At 38.3% G+C, this 24,734-nt stretch overlaps 2 protein-coding genes across 5 annotated transcripts in view; one reads left to right on the forward strand and one right to left on the reverse strand.

Annotated features, from left to right (window-relative positions):
• NR6A1 (nuclear receptor subfamily 6 group A member 1) overlaps nucleotides 1-24,734 on the forward strand; it is a 205,914-nt gene that overhangs the window by 143,580 nt on the left and 37,600 nt on the right. The window lies entirely within an intron of this gene.
• Nucleotides 23,152-23,675, reverse strand: LOC134366181 (V-type proton ATPase subunit G 1-like). Its single transcript, XM_063082596.1, is given in 3 exon segments — nucleotides 23,152-23,463; nucleotides 23,466-23,492; nucleotides 23,495-23,675. Coding segments are annotated over 3 exon segments (342 nt in total). The 3' UTR covers nucleotides 23,152-23,329.

Genomic DNA, 24,734 nt, shown 5'->3' on the forward strand with positions numbered 1-24,734 from the left:
CCCCTTTTTCTGGGGAAAATGATGAATAAAAAGAGAATCTGATTTAATCACCACAAACAGTACCTCCTCGACATCATTGTTTCTGCCTTTCTGATATGTTATAATTCTGCATTAATATTTAAATCAAATGATCGGTTATGTTAATGGGCACTTTCCAGAGGCATACAAATATTGCTAACAAAACTTGGAATTTTAGTTACCATTTACATTGTATTAAAATGGGGTATGAAACCTACCATGACCCTTTTGAACAATGTGGTCTTTAATGTGTATTAGGGGGAGGGCCTAGTGAAGGAAAAGCCATAAAAGTCTTCAAGGGTTCAAGATGAGGTTGGGATTTTGGCCATTGCTTTTGTCATTTTCACACACAAACATCACTGCTATCATGTTTGATTTAGCATCCTTAATACAATGAGGTGGGAGAACAAAAGGATATCGGAGGCACAAGTATGGAAGCCAAACAATCTCCCCCTGCCCCATTTTTTTAGACAGATCTTTTTTCTCTGTCCCTCTGCTACTGGGGGTCTTTTTAAGCCAAGGAAATCAATACATTTGCACAAATCTTCTTTTTGCATGCCTCAGTAGTTTGCTTAGGCAATTGAAAAACAGGCCATATCTTAAATATTTGTTAGCTGTGTAAAAAAAATTAGTTCCCCCAAACTTGGTAAAAACACCATAATTAGGAAAAATGTGTCTGTGCATATTTCAAGGTTGAGAGTTTTGGGGCGTTCCCAATCCACAGCTGTTTTGCATATTTTGAAAAGCCTGATAGATGTAAAGGTCATTGCTAACTCTAACAGGGTCTTGATGCTCACACTGTGATCCAAGGACCTTGCATTAATTAGGGTGAGAAGCATAGAAAGTCAGGAGTCAGCCGGCTGGTGGGCCTCGATGGATTGTCAGTGGGGCCAGTCAGAATTTCTGTAGGATTTTTAAATCATTAAAACAAAACAAAACAAGCTGCTGTTGCTTCTGTTCCCTCTGAATGGATCCCTTGGTCTATATGGTAAGGACTTGTCCCCTGCTGCCCAGATGGCTCATAAAAACTTGACTATATCTATTGCTTTGCTACAGGCTTCCTGGTGTTGGGGAAAGAACCTCATCAGCCTGACTCTGTCACTTGGCCAAGTCACTTGATCTCTCCTCTGTGAGCCTCAATTTCCTCATATGTACAATAAGGGATAGTAATACATATCTCACGGGACTGCTGTGGGAATTAAATAGGAGAACCTCTGTCAGAGTACCCAGGACATACTTAACATGGCTTGAAATTGAAATGAGTTTCAAAGAAAAGCAAGATTGATGCTATTTACACTCCAAGTCGAATGATCCCCAAGGAATGCCTCCATTCAATAGGCAGCAATCGGGGGGGGGGCTTTTGGAAATTTAGCTGTGAAAATGCTGTACAACCAGTGGAGCGAACTGCTGAGCCTTCACCTAGAATCAATTGCTGTGCTAATATGCGATTTGTGTGCTGGTGAAAATAATTAATAATGAGTGGGTCCTTGAAAAATTTGTGGCCGTTTCCCTACAGAAGGTCTTTTACAGTTATGTTGATTGAAAGAAAAATGAGAGGAGATGGGTTCTGAGATAGCATAGAGGTTAAATCATAATCAGGAAAGGAAGGGAAGTTAAGTTAGTCTAATCTCTGATATGGTTTGATAGATAAATAGATGCCAAGACAAATTGCCATGGCCATGCTTACTAGCCCCTTCTCAGAATCTTTACCATGAAGTGGTAAAGTTGGGAATGTTGTTACCATGCTAATCATTGCCCTACTTAACTTTGGAGTTGTCAGTCTCTCTGCCTTCTGGGGGTTGAGGGGTTATACCATGGCATATTATGCCAATCTCTGTGTATAAAATTATGGTTCATGCAGCCTACATATTCATTGAGCATTTACTGTGTTCTAAGCCCTGAGAACACAGGCAAATCAGATGGAATTCCTCACCTGAACTGTACATCTCTTTTTTGACTTACAAAGAGGGAAATGTTGCTTAACAGATGTTGGATATTTGTCAATTAAAAAGTAGAGATTTCAATGGCAGTGAGGGGTAGGGGAGGCGCATATGGCTGCCAAAGCATTATTCAAAGCAGTAGGATTTGTTTTCACTTTGGGGCCCTTATTTCTTTGTGTTTTTTACTACTTTTACTAGACATTTCCTGTGACTTATTTGCTCTTCCAAATGTGTGGTTGTAAAATAGAATGTTTAACTGTTTTTCTTAACATAGTAAAATTAGAAGTCTGGATTGCAGTTGGCAAAATTGTGGAGGGACTCTAGACTTCACCTTTCTGTTTCTCTGTTAGCATCCTATTCACTGTTAGCGAAAAACTTTCCTTTTCATGAGGTTTCAGCATGTGCCCTCAGTATGATGGCTACACTAACCTAGCTTTTTGCTTTTGAAAAGAGCTGATAAATTATGGATAACTTATTAAATATCAGATATGCATGGGTACTACAGAAAGTTTCTGGAATTGAAAGATAGCACGAATCTTTCCGTGAACTTTTTGAAGTACCTTCGTATTAATGTGTATGGTTTATTAAATAACCACCCTACAGCAAATGCATGTTTTGGACATTTAAAAAAAAGAAAAAAGCAAACACCATCCCAGTGAGCATTTAAGTCCAAAACGTGCACACGAATCAGTGTGGAAAGAAGAGATGTGCAAATTAAAAGGCTTGATATGCTTGGCACCCAGTGGGTGGTAGTCATGAACTCTTGGCTGTTATCATTATTATAAGAGTATGTATACATGCACACACTGTCATATGCATTCATGTGTTTTTGTTTTTAAGTTTGCCGTGAGATAGTTGTTGATTGTTACTGACAAGAAAATTTACCACCTTCATCTCTTTTACTTGATTGGGAGCCGGATGGGAGAGAGGTAACGATGTGCCACTATTAGTGTCTTTTGCTGTGACTGGATATAGTCCAACCGTACCATTGTTTTAACCATATTTTGTATTAAAATGGTAACTTTAAGAAACTGATCTTCACATTGTATTGTTAAGATTGTAGATTCCTTTTGAATATGTAGAAATTCTCTCTCAGCACTCCTACTTTCATCCCCACATGCCTTTTGGAATCATGTACACTAAATCACTGTGAGGTTACCAATCTGAAAACTAGAGAAAAATCATCCACCATAGAATAGTTTTAGTACGGAAAGTCTGTTATATATCATATGCTGAAAAGTATTTGGACTCAGTTTCTTAGTTCTTTATTTCCACCAATCATTGGTCTTAAGCGAGCACTTTGGAGAACAATAAATGTCTAAGGAGTCCTGGGGAGTGGGGGAAAGGAGTGCTAGTTTTATAAAAGTATGGATCCAGTGCTTCAGGTAAGCAGAACTTTTGGTTCTGATGGACACATTAGTAAAATCATGTGAGTGTAATGTGTGAAAGAGCATTGCATTATTTGCAGTTGTTTAAGCTTCAGAATTTGTGGTCTTGGTGATGAATGCAAACAGACTTCAGCACTTACTCTGAACATTGTTATATACATGGAAGGAGTTACAAAAGCACTTTCTGGCAAATAGAACGGGAATGCCCAATAATGCACATGTCTATTTTGGGGACCCCTTATAGTAAGTCTGGTCAGAATTCTGGAGAAAGTTGCCTTTGGTATGGTAGTGTGGCAACTATATTTTCCATCCTCATGGAACATACGGTTTCACTTAAAGCATGGTAATTGGTCTTTCTTTCACCGGGAACTCAGAACTGGGCAGGGACTTAGGGAGCTGATTACTGAGTTTTGAGCATTGGCACAAAGTCTCTGGCTGGCCCACCAGTTGGTTATCTGGAGTCCTTATAAACTGTGCATTTTGATTTGCAAGTAGAGAAGCTATTCTGTTTATTCATTCAACTGACATTCACTAATGATTTTTTTGTACTTAGTATTAAGCTATGTATTACCAAAAACAAAACAAACAAAACAAAAAATAAGACTCTTTCCCTGCCCCATGGAGCACACAGTCTAGTAGAGGGAAATAGCTTCACACATAAATAAGTGCAACAAAGTGTTGTAGGTTCAGTAAAATCAATACTGCAGGGTGCAGAAGTAGGAGTGCTCATTTCTACCTGCATTATCAGTTTAGGCTTCAGCCAGGAAGACAGCATGGAGAGACTGGTGGTAGATGTTTGCCAGGCTGGTGAAGTGGGGAAGGGTCTCTAGGCAGAAGCAGCAGCATGAGCAGTCATGACAGTGTAAGACAACCTGGCAGAATATAGGGTGAGTTATAAGGACCATATAGGACAGAAAGATTGGTTGGTTATAGATACAATGGAAACCCTAGAGAGAACTTTGATCTGTGAGTGGATGCCCCACCCCTAAGCAGAAGAAAGCCCTCTATTCCTGTCTGTTCCTCTCCTTGCAAATATGTTGAAGAAGTTAATTGTACTTTGCTAGAAAGGACAGTTCTGCCTCAGAGCTAGAGGCCTGGGCACTGGAGGTTTAACACTTCAAGAAGCTGCTCTGGGATTTAGGGAGAGCATGCTGTAGCCTTATTTAACCTTATTACAAATTGCCATCTACTACAGAGGGTGGAGGCCCTGGTTAAGTGGTTCTAAGAAGTTATACTCTCTGCCCAGGGGCCGTCTGTCCACTGGGGGAATGTTCCAAACAAAAATGGGATCTGTTTTGTTTCTTTTTTAATGAATGGAAAAATAGAATCTTAATAATATCTTATCTAGACTTTTTCACTAGTTTAGACTAAAGGTTTTTTGTGGTTCTAGGGTGAGTTGTATGTGTGTGTTTTACTAACGTAATCGTTGTATTTTTACTTACATCTTGTGAAATACTTGATGACCTAGTGACCAAAGCATTATAATGTTTTTGGAAGGTAGTTTTAGGTGCTTTCCTTTAAAATTTCATTTCAAAATTAACATACAGTAAAACTGAGTGGTTTTTTTGGCGGGGAGGGAGATATACTGTTCTATATATAAAGATTTGTATAACTACCGCCATAGTCAAGATACAGAATAGTTTCTTTACCCCACAAAACTCCTCCATGTTATCACTTTGTGGTTATACCCTCATCTTATCCCTAGCCACCCACCCACTGATCTATTTTCTGTTACTACAATTTTATATTATGGAGAATGTCATAAATGGAATAATCGAGTATGTAACCTTTTGAAACAGGCTTCTTTCACTAAGTGAAATGCCTTTGAGATTCATCCAAATTGTTATATATATATATATATATATATATATATATATATATATCAATAGTTTATTCTTTTATATTGCTGAGTAGTAAGTATTCCATTGTATGTTTGCTGATCCATTCACCTCTTGAAGGACATTTAGGTTATTTCCAATTTGGGGTGGTTATTAATAGAGATGCTATAAACGTTTATGTACAAGTTTGTGTGTGAACGTGAGTTTTCATTTTTCTATGGTAAATAACTAGGAGTAGAATTACTAGGTCATATGATAGCTATATGTTTAACTTTATAAGAATCTTTCAAACTGTTTTTCATAGTAGTTGTATCATTTTGCATTCTCACCTACATTGTATGAGAGTTCTAGTTGCTCTACATATTCAGCATCACTTGATATTGTCATTTAAAAAAATTTTTTTTTAAATTTTAACTTCTCAATATACATTGTAGTTGATTTTTGTGACCCTTTACCCATTCCTCTTCCCCCTCCCTCTTTCCCCACCCTGCCCCCCACACATCATATCTGTTCACTTGTCTTAACAAGTTCAAGGAATTGTTGTGATTGTTGTGTCTTCCCCTCCCCCCTTTATTTGTTTGTGTATTTGTTTATTTTTAGCTCCCACAAATAAGTGAGAACATGTGGTATTTCTCTTTCTGTGCCTGACTTGTTTCACTTAATGTGATTTTCTCTAAGTCCATCCATGTTGTTGCAAATGGTAATATTTCATTTTTTTTTTTTTATAGCAAAGTAGTATTCCATTGTGTAGATATACCACAGTTTCCCTATCCATTCATCTGATGATGGACATTTGGGCTGGTTCCAACTCTTGGCTATTGTAAATAGTGCTGCAATAAACACAGGAGTACAGGTATCCCTTTGGCATGATGATTTCCATTCCTCTGGGTATATTCCCAGCAGTGGAATAGCTGGGTCATATGGTAGATCTGTCTGTAATTGTTTGAGGAACCTCCATACCATTTTCCATAAAGGCTGCACCATTTTGCAGTACCACCAACAGTGTGTGAGAGCTCCTTTTTCTCCACAACCTCTCTAGCACTTATCATTCTCAGTTTTTTGGATATTAGCCATCCTGACTGGAGTGAGATGGTATCTCAAAGTGGTCTTGATTTACATTTCCCGGATGCTGAGTGATGTAGAGCATTTTTCATGTGTCTGTTGGCCATTTGTATATCTTCCTTTGAGAAATGACTATTCAGATCCTGTGCCCAATTTTTAATTGGGTTACTTGTTTTTTTGCTGTAAAGTTGTTTGAGTTCCTTGTATACTCTGGATATTAATCCATTGTCAGATGTATGTTTTGCATATATTTTCTCCCACTCTATTGGTTGTCTTTTCACTTTGTTGATTGTTTCTTTTACTATGCAGAAGCTTTTTAGTTTGATATAATCCCATTTATTTATTTTTCCTGTAGTTGCCTGTGCTTTTGGGGTCCTATTCATGAAGTCTCTACCCACTCCTACTTCCTGGAGTGTTTCTCCTGTGTTTTCTTTAAGTAGTTTTATTGTTTCAGGATGTATATTTAATTCCTTAATCCACTTTGAGTTGATTCTGGTATATGGTAAGAGGTATGGGTCTAGTTTCATTCTCCTATGAATGAATATCCAGTTTTCCCAGCACCATTTCTTGAAGAGGCAGTCTCTTCCCCAGTGTGTAGACTAGCTGCCTTTGTCAAAGATCAGATGGCTGTAGGTGGATGGGTTGATTTCTGGGTTCTTTATTCTATTCCATTTATCCTTCTGTCTGTTTTTATAGCAGTACCGTGCTGTTTCAGTTATTATAGCTTTGTAATATAGTTTAAAGTCAGGTAGTGTTATGCCTCCAACTTTATATTTTTAGCTCAGAATTGCTTTGGCTATGCATGGTCTTTTGTTATTCCATATAAATGTCTGGATAGTTTTTTCCATTTCTGAGAAAAATATCATTGGAATATTGATGGGGATTGCATTGAATCTGTTGAGTCTGTAGATAACTTTGGGTAATATGGACATTTTCGCAATGTTAATTCTTCTGATCCAAGAACATAGGATATCTGTCCATCTTCTGTGTCCTCTTTAATTTCTAGTTTTTTCCATTTCTGAGAAAAATGTCATTGGAATATTGATGGGGATTGCATTGAATCTGTAGATAACTTTGGGTAATATGGACATTTTTGCAATGTTAATTGTTCCGATCCAAGAACATGGGATATCTTTCCATCTTCTTGTGTCCTCTTTAATTTCTCTCAACAGTGGTTTGTAGTTCTCTCTGTAGAGATTTTTCATATCCTTGGTTTACTTTATTCCTAAGTATTTTATTTTTTTGGTGGCTATTGTAAATGAGCTGGCTTTCTTGATTTCTTTTTCTGCATGTTCACTGTTGGAGTATAGCAGTGCTACTGATTTTTATGTGTTGATTTTGTATCTTGCAACTTTGCTGAAATCATTTATCAGCTCTAAGAGTTTTTTTGTAGAGGCTTTAGGCTGTTCAGTATATAGGATCATATCATCCATAAACAGGAACAGTTTGACTTCATCTTTCCAATCTGGATGCCCTTTATTTCCTTCTCTTCTCTGATTGCTCTGGCTAGTGCTTCCAACACTATGTTGAATAAGAGTGGTGAGAGTGGGCGTCCTTGTCTAGTTCCTGTTCTTAAGAGAAAAGCTTTCAACTTTTCCCCATTCAGGATGTTATTGGCAGTGGGCTTATCATATATGGCTTTAATTGTGTCGAGATACTTTCCGTCTATATCTAACTTGTAGACAGTCTTTATCATGAAAGAATGTTGAATTTTGTCAAATGCTTTTTCAGCGTCTACAGAGATGATCATATGGTTTTTGTCTTTGCTTTTGTTGCTGTGGTGTATCACATTTACTGATTTGCATATGGTGAACCAACCTCGCATCCCTGGGATGAATCCCACTTGATCATGGTGTATAATTTTGTGTATGGGTTGCTGTATTCTGTTAGCTAGTATTTTATTGAGGATTTTTGATGTATCTTTGTCTGGTTTTGGTATCATGGTGATGTTTGCTTCATAGCATGAGTTTGGGAGAATGGCTTCTGTTTCAATCTTTTGGAATAGTTTGTAGAGAATTGGTATCATTTCCTCTTTGAAGGTTTGGTAGAACTCTGCAGTGAACCCATCTGGTCCTGGGCTTTTCTTTATTGGGAGCCTTCTGATAATAGCTTCAATCTCTTTTATTATTATTGGTCTGTTCAGATATTCTGTATCTTCTTGGCTCAGTTTTGGTAGTTTGTATGGGTCCAGAAACTTATCCATTTCCTCTAGATTTTCAAATTTGTTGGCATATAGTTGTTTATAGTAGTCTCTAATGATTCTTTGTATTTCTGAGGTCTCAGTGGTAATATCAGCTTTTTCACTTCTTATTTTTTTAATTTGGGTCTTCTCTCTTCTTTTCTTAGTTAGACTTGCTAAAGGTTTGTCAATTTTATTTATCTTTTCAGAAAACCAACTTTTTGTTTCATTAACCTTTTGTATTATTTTTCGGGTTTCTATTTCATTTAGTTCTGCTCTGACCTTAATTATTTCTTTCCATCTACTAACTTTGGGTTTGGATTGTTCTTGGTTTGTTTTTCTAGATCTTTAAGGTGAAGTTTTAGGTTGTTTATTTGCTGTCTTTCCATTCTTCTGAAGAATCGCATTTAATGCGATAAATTTCCCCCTTAGTACTGCTTTTGCAGTATCCCACAGGTTTTGGTTTGATGTGTCGTTATTTTCATTAGTTTCAAGAAATTTTTTGATTTCTTGTTTAATTTCTTCTTGGACCCATATGTCATTAAGTAGAATGATGTTTAATTTCCATGTGTTTGTATAGTTTTCAGAGTTCTGTTTGTTATTGATTTCTAATTTTAATCCATTGTGATCTGAAAAAGTACATGGAATAATTCCTATTTTTTTGAATTTGTTGAGACTTGCTTTGTGACCTAACATGTGGTCTATCCTGGAGAATGTTCCATGTGCTGATGAGAAGAATGAATATTCTCAGATTGTTTCATGGAATGTTCTGTAGAACTCTGCCAAGTCCAATTGGTCTAAAGTGTTGTTTAGATCTTGTGTTTCTCTATTGATTTTTTGCCTAGATGATCTGTCCAATGTTGAGAGTGGGTGTTCAGGTCCTCTGCTATTATGGTGTTAGCGTCTCATTCTTTAGATCTAATAGTATTAGCTTTGTAAATCTGGCTGCTCTGACATTGGGTGTGTATATATTATGATTGTTATGTCTTCTTGATGGATAGATCCTTTTATCATTATATAGTGGCCTTCTTTATCTCCTTTTATGGCATTTGCTTTAAAGTCTATTTTATCTGATATAAGAATAGCTACTCCAGCTCGTTTTTGATTTCTATTTGCATGATATATCTTTTTCCATCCTTTCACTCTTAGTTTATGTGTATCTTTACAGGTCAAGTGAGTCTCTTGAAGATAGCATATTGTTGGGTCCATCTTTTTAATCCATTCAGTCAGTCTGTGTCTTTTGAGTGGGGAATTTAATCCCTTTACACTTAGAGTTATTATTGAAAGGTGTTGATTTATTCTGAGCATCTTCTTGATTTTTGTTTAGATGTCTTGAGTACCTTTTGTTCCTTTCTTTCTAATTTTCTGTTTGTCTTCTGTATTTGTTGGTTTCTTGGGGTGGTAGATAAACTTTTTTTTCGTCATTGTTAGCATTTTTGTTTTACTGGTAGGTTTTGCTCTTTCTTGAGTATTCATGGCAGTGATGGTTGTTTTTCAGGTATCAAACCCAGTACTTCCTTGAGAATTTCTTGTAAGGCTAGTCATGTGGTAGTGAACTCCTGCAGTTTTTGTCTGTCTGAGAAATATACTACTTGTCCTTCATTTTGGAAGGATAGCCTTGCTGGGTAAAGTATTCTTGGCTGGCAATTTTTGTCCTTTAGTGTTTTGGATATATCATCCCATACTTTTGTGGCTTTTAGGGTTCCTGATGAAAAGTCTGATGTTATTCTGATTGGGGCTCCCTTGTAGGTGACTTGCTGCTTCTGTCTTGCAGCTTTTAAGATTCTCTCTCTGTCTTTGAGTTTTGCCAGTTTGACTATAACATGTCTTAGAGAGGACCTTTTTGGGTTGAATATGTTTGGGGATCTTTGAGCCTCCTGAATCTGAAGATCTGTGACTTTCCCTATACCTGGGAAGTTTTCTTTTATTTCATTGAATATGTTTTCAATGCCATTTCCTTTTTCCTCCCCTTCTGGAATACCCATGATTCAGATATTTGAGCACTTAAGGTTGTCTGTTATCTGTATTAGATTTCTTCAATTTTTTTGATTGTTTTTTCTTTTTTCTGCTCTGCCTCTGTTAATACAAACAGCCTGTCTTCAAGGTCGGTAATTCTCTTTTCTGCTTGTTCTAGCTTGCTGGTTAGACTCTGTGTTGTGTTTTTTATTTCGTTGAATGAATCCTTCAGTTCCACAAGCTCTGCTACATTCTTTTTCAGGGCATTGATTTCTTTGTACATTTCTTCTATCAGATACTGTATATTTTTTCTCATTTCATTGTGTTGTCTAACTGAGTTTTCTTGTCTCTCATTTAGTTTCCTTAGAATTGTTCTAAATTCCTTGTCAGTCATTTCAAAGACTTCCTGTTCTATAGGATCTAGAGCTTGATTATTTTCCTTTGGTGGTGATGTACTGTCTTGATTTTTCATTTTCTGGTATCTTTCCTTTGTTGTTTAGTTATTGTGGCAGGGGGTATCGCAGTCCACTCATTCCACCCTGATGTCTGGCTTGGATCCTGAAGGGACTGCCAATTCTGGGCAGTGGGAACTAGCCTGGGCTGGGGGTCCTGTGGTGCCTGCCTGTTCTGGCACAGCTGACTCAGGGCTTGTGGGTCCGGTGGCTCTCAGGCCTCTCTGGGCAGCAGGGACTGACCTGGGCTGGGGGTCCCTCAGTCCCTGCCTGTTCTGGCACAGCTGACTCAGGGCATGTGGGCCTGGCAGGTCTCAGGCCTCTCTGTGCGGTGGGGACTGGACTGGACTGGGCTGGGGGTCCCAGTCACCTGCCTCTTACGGTGCTGCTGACTTGGGACATGTAGACCTCGCAGCTCTCGGGCCTCTCTGTGTGCAGGGACTGGCCTGGACTGGGGGTCCTGTGGCACCTGCCCCTTCCGGCGCGGCTGACTCAGGGGTGTGAGCCTGGTGGCTCTCGGGCCTCTCTAAGTGGCAGGGACTGACCTGGGCTGGAGGTCCCACAGTGCCTGCCTTTTCCAGCATGGCTGACTTGAGGTGTGTGGGCCTGGCAGCTCTCAGGCCTCTCTGGGTGGGGGGCACCAGCCTGGGTTGGGGGTCCTGTGATGCCTGCCTTGTCCGGCATGACTGACTCGGGGTGTGTGGGCCCAGTGGCTCTCGGGCCTCTCTATGTGTCAGGGACTGACCTGGGCTAGAGGTCTCATGGCGCCTGCCTTTTCTGGTGTGACTGACTTGGGGTGTGTGGGCCCGGTGGCTCTTGGGCCTCTCTAAGTAGCAGGGACTGACCTGGGCTGGAGGTCCTGCGGCTCTTGCCTTTTCCGGTGTGACTGACTCAGGGCTTGTGTGCCCCGTGGCTCTCAGGCCTCTCTGGGTGGTATGCACTGGCCTGAACTGGGGTCCTGCAGCACGTGACTCTTACCTGTTCTGGCGCAGATCTTGGGGCTCCTGTTGTTGCTTCTTAATAGTTGCAAATTGGTCGATTTGTGGGAGAGAGCGACACTAGGAACTGTCTACTCCACCATCTTGACGAGAAGCCTCTGATACTGTCGTTTTTTATTTTAGCCATTATAATGTGTAGTTTTAATTTTTCTTTCTTCAATGGCTAATGATGTTGAACATCTTTTCATATGTTTAGTTGCCAGCCATATATCCTCTTTGGAGAAGTGTTCATTGAAGTCTTTTAAATTTTTAGTTGGGTTGTTTGTTTTCTTATTGTTGAGTTCTGAGACTTCTTTATGTATTCTGGATACAGGTCCTTTTTTGGACAAGTTTTCTTTACAAAAGTTAAATGACAGAAGATGGAAAGGGGACACAATTTCTGGTTATTGAAGTGGTTTACTTATATTTCCAGGTAATTCTAAATCACAGTTTATACCTTATACCTTTTACCACTCTTAACCTTTTTCTTTAATAGTCAAGCTGTACTTTATGACACGGGGTTTTCTCGCAATTCTCCAGTGCCTTTTGGGATTTAGGAATGTTAAGCAATTGAATTGATGTGTTATGATCTAGTTCTCTGTAATCCTCTGTCTAGATATAAATTGCTCTTTTGGCAATGAGAAAAGATTATTTCCAGTGTGTGGCACAGTGAGTGGGGAAAGGGTAGAATTAAATGAGGCCCAAGAATTAGGCTAGGGCCTGATCATATAGGGCTATATATACGCCATGGATTTTATTTCATGTTCACAAGAAAGTAATTAGAGTGTTTTGAGCAAAAAAATTTTTAAAGATTGTATTGTGGAATAGATTGGAAAATGGATTATAGGGAGCCCAGAGAAGTAGAGAGACCAGTTAGTAGACTAAACTACTACCAGCCCTAGTTTAAGCCACCATCATCTGTCACCTGGATAACCATTTGAGATCTGTTTTTGAGGGAGAATTGATAGGGTTTGCTTATGGTTTGGATATTGGAATATAAAAGAAAGTAAAGAAATTTAGGAGTGACTCTTAGATTTTAGTCCTGAACAACTAATGGATTTTGTTTTTATTTACTAAGATGGGGGATGTTACCCAAGAAACATGTTGAAATGAGAGAGGAATAGAATATCCTGTTCTGTTTGACTTTGATAAGTTTGAGATGCCTGTTAGAAAGCCAAATGGAAATGTTAAGTAGACAGTTTAGATATAGAAGTCTGGAGCCCAAAGGGAGGTTTTTGGTTAAAGATACACTTTGGGGAATTATCACAATATAGGTGGAAGGCTGAAGTCACCTAAGGAGAGAATATTTGTAGAAAAGAGGCCTAGGAACTAAACTCCAGGGACATGTCAATATTTAGAAGTCCCAAAAAGTACACAGTAAAAGAGACTAAGAAATTGGTGGTCTGAGAAAGAGGAGGAAAAGCAGGAGACTGGTATCCTGGAACCCATAGTAGAAAAGTATTTCAAAAAGGGGAGAATTAGATGCCCAATTTCTTTCATCCATCCAGCAAATGTTCCTGAATTCTTTCACATGTAAGACTCCATGGATAGATCTAGCAGTGACCTGGACAAATAAAGCATCTGCCCACATAGAGTTTACATATATATCTTAAGGGATTCTGAAGGCACATCCATATTCAGTTCTAATCCTTAAATTTTGGGAACCTGCCTTAATTATCACTCATGATTATTCCAGTTTTCCCAATTTCTACAAAGAGCCATCAGTTTACTAGCATGGCAAGTTTGGTATGCAAATTCATGTGGTCCAGAATAGCAACCATTTAGTATTATAGATAGATACATGGGTCATTTAAAGGCCAAATGAAATGCAGAGCAGTTGTAGTATAGAGGTTACATGAACAGGTATGAATTACTTTCCTTCTTGGACTCAGCTCCATCTGTAAAGTGAGGAGGAGGAACTAATTTATTTCTAAAGCCCTCTTTCGCTCTGAAATTTAATGTTCCATGATCCAGAACTAAGTAATCAGAAAAGTCATAATGACTGAGATATGTGACAAACACATCAACCCTCAAAGCCAGTAATACTCTTTTCAGTGAGAAACCTCAGTAGCCAAATCAACCTCTAAGTCAGTGTCTGATGATGGAAGCACAGGATTTTGACAGTTGGAAGCCACACCAGTGAAAGTTCCTGGGAGTCTCGTTGGAATAAATTTCAGTACAATTTTTTGTACACATACTTTCCAAAAGGATATTTTGACAGCTCTGGTTTAACTGCTTGGTATAATTATAAAGTGTGTTTTCACCTCTGTAATAGAGGCCTGTACATTAAACTCAAATTTATGGAAGATATCTTTAAAAGCAACTATGACCCCTGTTTGGAGAAATAATAATCATAATAAAATACAACTAAATTTATAGATTTACATCTTCATTTAAGTACTCTGCCAGTTTTTGTTTTTGTTTTTTAAACCTGTTTTAATCTCTTGGTTCTCATAACATTCCTGTAAAGTAGGTATTTTTATCTTTACAAATGAGGAAACTGAAGCTCAGATACATTAAGTCACACAGCTAAAATAGTGACTAATTGGGATACAAAGCTATTGTTGCTTTTGCTTTTGACTTTATAATTATAGTAAAAATAAAACAAGCAAAAAACAAAAAACCTTGACAGGCAACTTACTGTGAAAGCTCAATAAATTTTGGTTGTCCAGGCAGTACTCTCAGAACTGCAGGTAGATGTGAAGGGTAGCAGTGGGGCTGCTGAGGAGGGCCAGCTATGTGAAGCTACTATAAGAAGGTGCTTTTCTGTACCTGACTGGTAGGCAAACCTGGTAGGCTCCAGGCATGCAGGAGTTAAATGCTCACTCAGGTGAATTACACCCCTTCCTCAAAGGCACTCTGAACTTTAGAATTTATGGAGCCCTTTTTCAAACACTCCTGTTTAGTCCTCATAGGAACTTTTCAGGGGGAATCATTGTCCTCATTTTACTGATGGGTATCCTGAGACAAAGTGATTTTATGATAATAGTAATAATAGCTTACATTTATTGAGAACTTACTATATTCAGGAACTTTACATGTATTGACTCTGTTCTAAGCACGTTACATATGTGGTAACTTAATAATCTTCACAGTAACCTCGTGATATAAGTGTGATTCTTATCCCCATTTTGCAGATGAAGGAACTGAGGCATAGACTAAACAATATGGCCTAAGCAATATAGACTAAGCAATTGAAATTCAGTAAATGTCAAAGCTGAGATTTTAATCCAAACAGTTTGACTTAATAGCTCATGCTCTTACTCACCATACTATACTATACTATACTGTACTGTACTGTACTATACTATACTACTTTTTGATATATAGAGAAGTGACCAGCCTGAGATCATAGGCCTAGTTTAATCCTCACTAACTTTGTATAAAAGCTGGGAATACAGATGTGTAATGTAGGCCGTGGACTTCTATCGATATCCCAGTGCTAGAAGGGAAGGCCCATATTTCAATAGGCAGGAACATCAGGGTGACTCAAGGCAATAAACAGTCTGTGTTTGGCACAAAGACCTAGTTCATCATTACAAGATGTAAGTGAGTCATCTTAGTGGTAAAATATGAAAAAGACTGAGAGGTTTGAATTAGAGTATGCTCAAGATTGATCAATAATATTAATGCATTATCCTTTTTTGCAATTGTAAAGTATATACTTTCACAAATACATTATGGCTACCCTAAAGTTTATAAACCCTATTGTGTTCACTTAAAAACATAGTGTCCAAGAAAGAGTAGGTAGAAAGCTCCCTTCTCTGTTCTGTATTCAGCAAGCCACACTAGATTCTGAGCATCATATTTTCATATGGTCCTTCCAAGGAAGAACATGTCCAGAGAGGAAGGTAGATGACCAGTGTGGTAAGGGGATTGGAAATTGTACACTGCATAAGTCAGTTGTTGGGACTAAGGGTATTAACTGCAAAGGCTGTGAAACTCTTAGTGGAGAAAAGGAGGGAACAGGCTTGTTCAGGTAGGGCAGTTTCCACAGATTAAATTAAGACCAGTATGTTTTTATTACAGTGAGTCGTATTTTAGTTTTAAATAAAGAAGTAAGCCTCTTCATCAATGAAGCTGTTCAAACCCATGTAGGAAAGTTACTCTGAAGGTACAGTTAATTGAAACATTAGATAGAGAGGTTAACCATGGATCTCTTCTAAGGCCTCTTCAGTGATTACGGTTAAGCCTAAATCCTTACTCCTTATCATGTATTCTTTCTGCCACCTCCTGCCTCTGATCAGAGTGGTATCTAACAAGTTTGGCATCTGGGAAGTAGCTTGAAGTTCTGAAATTAATGTCATAATTCTTAATATGACATACAAGAAACAAGTGTACACAAGATGTAGTCCTTTTCTTTGTGAAATTTATATTCCTGGTGGAGGGACTGGGTTAATATCTGCTTTTATTACTCAGTAATATAAAGAAATATTACAGTGACAGTACATATTCACATATTGATCTTTTTAACACAAAAGTAGTACATACTATGCTAAAGAAAAAATGCAGTAAAAATGTCCTCTTGTCTGTCTTCTGTGCCCTTCATTCTCCTTCCCCACCCCAATAATCGCTGGTAACAGTTTGTTGAATTTGCTTCCAAACTTTTATCCACATATGTATCAAAATGTGCACATGTATGTTCATATGTATATATGTTATATTTTTTAAAAACAGAAATGGGATCATGTCAGTCGTGGTATCCTAAAGTTTTTTCCCCCCACTTTACTTTGGCTTTCTCTGACTACATGTAGATGTTTCTTATCCTTTTCAAGTGATTTCCTATTATTACATTGTATACCTATGTTAGTTTATTTAACCAATCTCCTTTGGATTAATATTTAGATTGCCCAACTTTTCACTATTACAATGTAGATGCAATGTTTAAAAAGAATTCTGACACAAAAATGTGGAGGGAAGGCAGTGAACCTAGGTGTCAGAAATATATGCCCTATGAAATACTCTTAAAAGGAACTGTGAATGTTGGCTTCCTCAATAAGTATTTCTTGCATGAAAGAGTAAGCTTAGGGAATTGTGGTGGTTGTCTTCTTCTGTGAAAGGCTGTCATATGGGGCCCCAGAGAATGGAGCTAGATCTAGTGGATGGAAGGTTACAGGGTGAAAGATTTCAAGTCAGAATTAAGGAAGAACTTAATAATAGTCAAAGCCATTCTGTAGTGGTGAGGTAATAAGTGCCTCATTTATGGAAGTATGCTAGTATTCATTCCTTAGGTTGGAGTAGATGACTCTTGATACCCCTTAAGCACTGCAGCACTGAAATTCTACGCTTGTAGGAGAAATTATGCTTTCACAGTACCCTTCATCCAGAAGAACAGATAACTTCCTACTTTGTTCATTTACCATTTTCAGATGAATTACCTGGGGGTTGGGGTTTCAGAGATAATTTTTTCTCCAAAGACTTGATCCTGTGAGCCTTCTTTTTTCCTCTCCAATGTCTCTGTTAGGATATCACATGTTGACAGCTATTTTTAGTTGGGAGTTTCAGCTTAATGTAACCTTGAAACACAAACTGTTCAGAACAAGTATTCCCAGTTCCTTCATGTGTTTTTGATCTGTATGACCTTGGGTAAGTCACTTCTCTGAGTTTTAGTACCCTTACTTGCAAAATTGGAGTTACTTTACCAACCAAACATTTTGGAAAGAGTGGTCTCCAGCAATTGTGCTGCCTTTTTCTTGACCTCTTGAACTCTAGCTCTTTTCCTCCATATTCCTGAAGTTGCCCTCAGATGATTCCTGATGATGATCAATGACAAGATCAGTATTAGTGCCATGCCAAGCCATCATTGGAGCCTGAGACAAAAGGAAAAATCTGATTGTACTGATCTTTGTTTTCAATTTATTTTGTTCTTGCATTAATTTTGCATTAATTTTGATTTTAAAAAATATTACCTTAAAATATTATTTATATTGATTACTGAGTGTTTTGGCACTTAAATTTTGCAGAGGCAGTAGTCCAGCCCTGCCTATTACCTCATCTCTCAGCCTGTTCCCAGTTCATAGCCTCACTTTCTCTGCACTATTGACTGCCACCTCTTTTGTACAGTTCTGTTTCCTTGACTTCCTTGGCATTACACTCTCTATGTTCTCCTTCCCTCCTAGAGCACCTTTTTTTGTCTCTTGTTGTTCTTCCTGACCTCTAAATACAAATAGGCTTTCCGTAAGGTCTGTCATAATCAAATTTCTCTTCATTGCAAATAAGAAAAACTCATGAAACTTAACTAGCTGAAGCCCTTGTGGAAGTTATTGGAAGGAAGCTGGGATAAAGCATAGGACATATAGAAGTACTGAAGAGTTGGGATTCAGGAGGGATGGCTGCAAAGTTATCCAGAGCTACAGCAACTACTCTCAGCCCCTGGCACCTCTGCTTCACTTCATCCCCTCACCCTTGTCACCACCATTACCACATAGACAAGCATCCTCTGCTTTTCTGAATCAAAGCCATCTCACTGGTCACATTCACAGTTCCAGTCTCATCAGAAGGTAGCAATCCCTGTGTCTCCATTACAAAAATCTTGGGAACAGAGAATTTCATTGACCCAGCTTGGGCCATTGTCTTTTTCCAGTCCAAACAGCAGTGGCCAGAATCCATCCCTGGTCCCATCAATTTGTTTAGCAGTGTAAACCTGGGGCCTCAGAGCCAGGGCAGTGGCTGTTTTCAAAGAAAAGAAGGTTGCTGTGAGCTGAGCAGACAGCCAAAAGACATCTACTGCACACTCTGCTCTTTCTCCATACACTGTCCTCTGGCAATCTCATCCATGCCTACAACCTCCCCACAGAGGACTCCCTAAGTCAGTCTAACTCCAGAATTGCATGTCTTAGTGTTCATTGTGGCCCTCTTCACCTCACTGTGCCTCAGATACCACACTCCTAGAACACATTTAAATACCTGCAGCCAGCAAGCCACTTACAAAAGGGCTATACTATTCCCTCTGGCTAAAATTCCCTTTGACATACTTCTGTTCCGAGGCTCAGTTCAGGTGATACCTCTTCTAGATAATCTTTCTTTCTGCTTCCACATCTAGTTCAAGAAGCACTTGCTTCTCTGTGCCCACTACATCTTCTCTTTCTAGTTTAGTGTTGACTGCTCTGTATTGAAATTATGGGACTGATGTCTCTCTGTTCCACTACTGTGAGACATATGAAAGGCACACAGGAGCACTCAAATATTTATTCAGTAAATAAATATCAAGATGACTTGAAGCAAAAAGTAATAATTATTAAATAGTGAATCAGTTTCTTATTTTATACTGACAACTCCAAAAATACTTATTAGTTTATAGTTATAGTGGATGGGTCCAAGCTATCTATTAATGAAATGTCTGTATGTATTTTTTTTCACAGAGAAAAAATTATAATTTTTCTTCAAATTCAACCAACTCTTTTTTTTAGTGAACAAGGAATCTATAAATGTTCCCAGTGACAGCCCAAATAGGGCAAACTACAGATTTGCGGGTTCTTTTCTCCAACTAGAAAACTTAAATTTGTAGTGACTATGAAAACTGTTCTTCCCCGCCCCCCCCAAATAGAACTTTGATACCTAATTGAAAGATCCCTACTTATAGGAGACTGGAAGGAACTAGGGACTGTGTTCTGAATTTTTATTTTCTTGCCCCCACCTTCATTTGGGATGTTTAGTGATGGGGTAGCTTTTCCCTGGCTTCAGCTAACTGTAATTTGTGAATTATTTCATCTTTGTTTCCAGGCCTAAACAGTTAATGACATCAGTAACTTTTTTTAAAAATCTTTTCCCCATCTTTTATTTAATGATCAGTAAGAATAACTGCCAGGCATTCAGTTCATACCAATCTTGTGAATCGTTCACCTGTTTTCATTCAAATAATGTCATTTTTTAGAAGTGTCCTCTGAGGAATTCCATGTGTGGCTTCTGTAAATGAATTTCTATAGGGGTATATGCCGTGGAGGAGCAGTGGTACGTGAGTGGAGGTAAAATCCTATGATTTTTACTTATGTCTGTTTAAATTCTACATTTGCAAGTGAAATTTTGAGGGTACCTCTTCCTAATTTCAGTTCTGCCATATCACCCAAGACCTTCATTTCAGGTGGTGGTAATCTATGAAACTGAGTGGAGTCAGTGTGCAACTGATCAGGAAGTTGGAACCTGTAATCCAGTTGAGACAGATCCCCTTTGTTTTAAATACCTTTTAGCCAGGCAAGTTTTAGATTGCCTTGGTTGTCAGTATCATTTTGGTCAAGTGAGCAGCTATACTCTCCATTTCCTAAATCTGGCCTTCATCACAGTCTGAAAAGCAGGTTTTGATAAAAATCAGTTTTCAAAATGTAATTTGTGTAACCTGAGCCCTTGGAATGGGTAAAATGCCCTTCTTGGGATAGGGGAAGGTATTTTTGCAACAGCAGGGCTGAGTAGAGGTATGAGCCTAAGAGGCCTTTTTATAACAGGTTTTGGTGTTTATTTAACCAAACTAAAGTAGAACTGGTTGCTAATATGAAGGTGTGTAGTACTCATAGGGTAGTGAGAATACATAGTTAGCTCTTTGTTTCACAGATTTTGTTATGACTTCTGTTTCTTTAAAAAAAAAAAAAAAAAAGGAGCAGCAGCACTGAGGCTCTCAGACTTGACCTCCTGTACATCCTTCTCTTCTCCCATCCTCATAGGAGGTAGTTTGGTATAATGGGAAGTCTGAGTCTGTCTTTGGGAAAGTAGTAAAGTTGAAATGCAGTTCTATCACTAACTTGCTGTGCAACCTTGGGTGAATCACTTTACTTTTCTGACTCTGAGCAAGTCACTTAATTTTTTTCTTAATAAAAATAAAATAGGTAAGAAAAATAAAAATGTTTAACTTGTTTTACTTTTCATGAAAGTTTTTATTTCGAAAACATGCCTGGATTACATTTCATTCTCTTAAAAGTTTTTGTTTCTGTGTTTATCTCCTTTAAATGCATATGAATCTCTCCTATGTTAATAAAAAATAAAATAAGTTAATAAAAACCAAGCATTTGCTTGAATCTGTTGCTGCTTCCTATAAACTGTTTGTCACTCTTTGAACGTATCATTCGTTATCTATAGCTAATTCTTTTGTTACTTTACCAGTCACTTATTTTTAACTCAGTATAATTTTTGTCCTAATCAGTTCACTGATATTGTTCTCAGTAGTGACCTTTGAGCCTTTTCTTTTTTTTTTTCTTTTTTCTTTTTTTTTTAAGATGACCGGTAAGGGGATCTTAACCCTTGACTTGGTGTTATTAGCACCACGCTCACCCAGTGAGCAAACCGGCCATCCCTATATGGGATCCGAACCCATGGCATTGGTGTTATCGGCACCGCACTCTCCCAAGTGAGCCACAGGCCGGCCCCCTTTGAGCCTTTTCTTAGTCCTTACACTTTTTGGACTGTTACATTTGACAGTGCTGTCTTCTTTGTGAAACCCTTTTGTTCCTTATCTTTCTGTTAATTATGAATTTATTTTCCACTTTTTTCTTCTTTGACCATGTCATCTCACTTTACTTCCCTAACTTTTCTCCTTCCTTTCTCTATGTCTTGGCTTTATTCTGCTGCTGCTTCTCCACGCATCCCCTCTTCCCTTGGAGTTCTGATCTGTTCCCATAGCTCCAGCTCCTCCATGTGTCGATAACTCCCAAATCCTTCATTCTAGCCCTAACTGCTGTTCCCTAAATAGCTGCCTTTAGAGTATTTCTGCTCAACTCTCCCATTGTTCTCTCTTAAACTAAAGCCATTGATTTTTGCCACTCACTCAGCTTTTGCTTTCCACTTTTCTGTTAGTGATACCACATTTCTCACAGCCACCTTGGTTTAGAGCCTTGAGTTCTTTTTTTTGCCGGGCGCGGGGAAGATGTTAAGATGGAAATGTTTATTAGACATCCAAAATACCAAATAAGAAATTTGATGACTACAGTTCAAGAGAGATGGGATGGAGACAGAAACCTGGGTCTTCAACATAAATGATATTTAAACCCATAAAACATAAGGGGGCTTACCAAGTCAATGAGTGTAGAGAAATCCAAGAAGAAAATCTTGGAAAAAGAGGAGGAAACAGCAAGAGACTGAGAAGCAAAATAGCACACCATTGCATAATGGAAGCCAAGTAAAGAAAATGGTTCAAGGAAGGAACAATCAACCCTGTCAAACAGTATTGAACATCCAAGGAGGAAGAGGACTGGACTTGAATCTGGACGCCATTGCTGACCTTGACATGCAGTTTCAGTGGAGTGACAAGCCTGGAGTGTTTAACAATAAAAAATGGAAAAGCTCGTCAACTCCTTTGAGGAATTCTACTATTTAAACAAAACAAAACAAATAAACAAACAAAAAACACAGAGAAATGAAACAGTAACCAGAAATAGAAGTGGACTGGGATCAACCCATCCTGAGTCACATGAGATTTTTTCTTTTAAGATTACCTAATTGTATTGTTTCAGAATAAGCAAGGAAATCCCATAATGTTCTCTCTCAATTGTTTCTACCTACCAGAAATTACTTTGCAAACAAAAAAGACTTTCAGCTAATAGAGGGTCAGAGCATTTAACTCTTACATGCTAGTGTGAAGTTACTACATGTAATATACACCTCATTTAGCCCACAAGGAAGGAAATGTACTTGTAACTTGCCCAAGGCTGCCCCCACACAAGATGCTCTAGAGAAAAGGCAAACTGCAGACTCACTAGTTGCTTGCTGTTTTTCAAAACAGTTGTTGGGTGAAATCACAAGAAATTTCCTTCCTGCTAAGCTGTATATCATGAACATTTTCTAATTAGGTATGCAAACGTGTGTATGTAATACATGTGCTAATTTCCTAAGCGAAATCCTGCAGAACATCTGACTCAGAGTGCACTTTGCATTATCAAACAGGAAGAACCAGAGAGAGGAAGGGGAATGCATGACAAAGTGTCTTTACTTTTACTTTTAAATGATTATCAGTACACCAAATAATAGCATGTTAACAAGTTCTTGAATTCTGTCATCTAGTAATTTTGATTAAGAGAAACTAAGAGCAGCCTAAACAATTATACTAGTATTCATTGTTCTGACTCTTAGCATGAATGGACTACTTTAAGGCTGGCTGCTGCTTCACACAGGTTACAAATAACTATTTACTACTTTTTTCATAGATAAAACCCCTGACCTTCAAGAAAGTACTAGGGAAAAAATTATTTAATCCCTTTCTTTCTTCAAAGGATTTTTTTTTTTTTTTTTACCAGATCTAAGAAAGAAGTCAACGTTGATATATATGTTGTTTGAGCTAAAAGATATAGGAAAACAGACAATGTATACTCATTAAATTCTAACAAATATGAGGTACAAAGATCTTTGGATAAGTTCCAAGTGTGTACAAAGAAGCTAGATTTGCTACTCTCCAAAAAGTGAAGGGACCTACTATATAACATACAGAAATAATTTAACACCTTTTCTTAAGAATGTAACTTGAGCTTTGCTAAAGCTTCATATTCCATGAAGACATCTAAAATGCCAATCCATGGAAAAGGTGCTTCTTTCTTCCTCTCCTATCCATTTATGCGGTAGTTTTCATGGATTTCTGACTGGATGTCACAGACAAAGGCCAAGAGGTTATCCAAGACTTCCTCTCTGTTCTGCTGGAAATAGGTCTGGAGGTTGGTCATCTTCTCTTGGGTCTCTCCACTTCAGTGCTGCAACTGCCATGTGATTCGCAGCTTCCTTGGCCTTGAACTCTTTCTCCCTCTGAAGGCGGTACTGTGCAATTTCAGCCTGAGCTGCTTCTTTGGCCTGCTTCAGCCTTCGGTTCTTTCGCTTGCGGGCCTTGGACACCTTCTCGGTGGCCCACTTCTCCGCCTGCAGCAGCTGCTGGATCCCTTGCGACTGACTGGTCATGGCTGTGGCGACTCTGAGGCCAAAGTGAGGGGCTTAAATCAGATCGACGGCTGCTCGGGTCGCCAGACCCCTCAAGTTCATTTTTGACAATTTCCTATTCCCTTCTCCCCTCATCTCTCCTCTGCAGTCCAGTCAGTCAACACGCCCTCTCTAGGCTCTCTAAATTTTCTTTTTGCTTCACTCTGCTATTCCTTAACATTCCTGTTACCTAGATGCCCATGCCGTTCATCTTTCCTCTCTTTCACACCCTACGCGTCATTGTGAAATTAATATTCATAAAACACTGCTTTGATCCAGATATATCTCTATTCAAAAATCTCAGTAGCCTTCTCTCAGTAGTATAATATCTTGCAGTCTATTTTAAGCTAGTTTTTTAGACTTATCTCTCAGCACTCCTCCGTAAGATCTATCTACTTAACATTAATGTTCTGTGCAGTTCCCTTAGACACACCTTGCATTTGTTTTCCTTCCTTCTGCCATTGCCAATGTCATTTCCTTTCCTGGAGTGCCTTGCTACCTTTTGTTTTTAACCTTTTTATTATGAAATATTAACACTTAGAGAACATTACATGAAAGATAAATTTACAGCGTAATGAATTACTATAAAGCAAGCACCACTGAGGACAAAAAATAGACCGTGCCAAGATCCACAACCTTCTCCCCACCTCCATAACTCTTTCCCTTCTTTGCCTTTTTTTTTTTAAGCTTAATACAAATGCAGTCCTACAGTATATATTCATTTCTTTCTGACTTCTTTCATCCAATATTGTTGGTACCATTCATCTATGTTGTAGTAGTTCAAATATCTTTACTGTTGTATAGTATTCCACTGTGTGAATATACACTATTTATCTGTAGTAATGTTGATGAACATTTGGGTTATTTCTAATTTGGGTCTTTTACAAAGCATGCTGATACGAATATTCTTGAACTTGTCTCCTGATAGTATGTGCACACATTTCTGTTGGGTATATACCTGGGAATGTGTCCTAGGATCAATATATGTTCAACTTTAATAATGGTACTGTTTTCCATAGTGGTTATATCAATAAACCCTCC

Source organism: Cynocephalus volans, chromosome 17, assembly GCF_027409185.1.
Source record: "Cynocephalus volans isolate mCynVol1 chromosome 17, mCynVol1.pri, whole genome shotgun sequence".
NCBI classification, from domain to species: domain Eukaryota; kingdom Metazoa; phylum Chordata; class Mammalia; order Dermoptera; family Cynocephalidae; genus Cynocephalus; species Cynocephalus volans.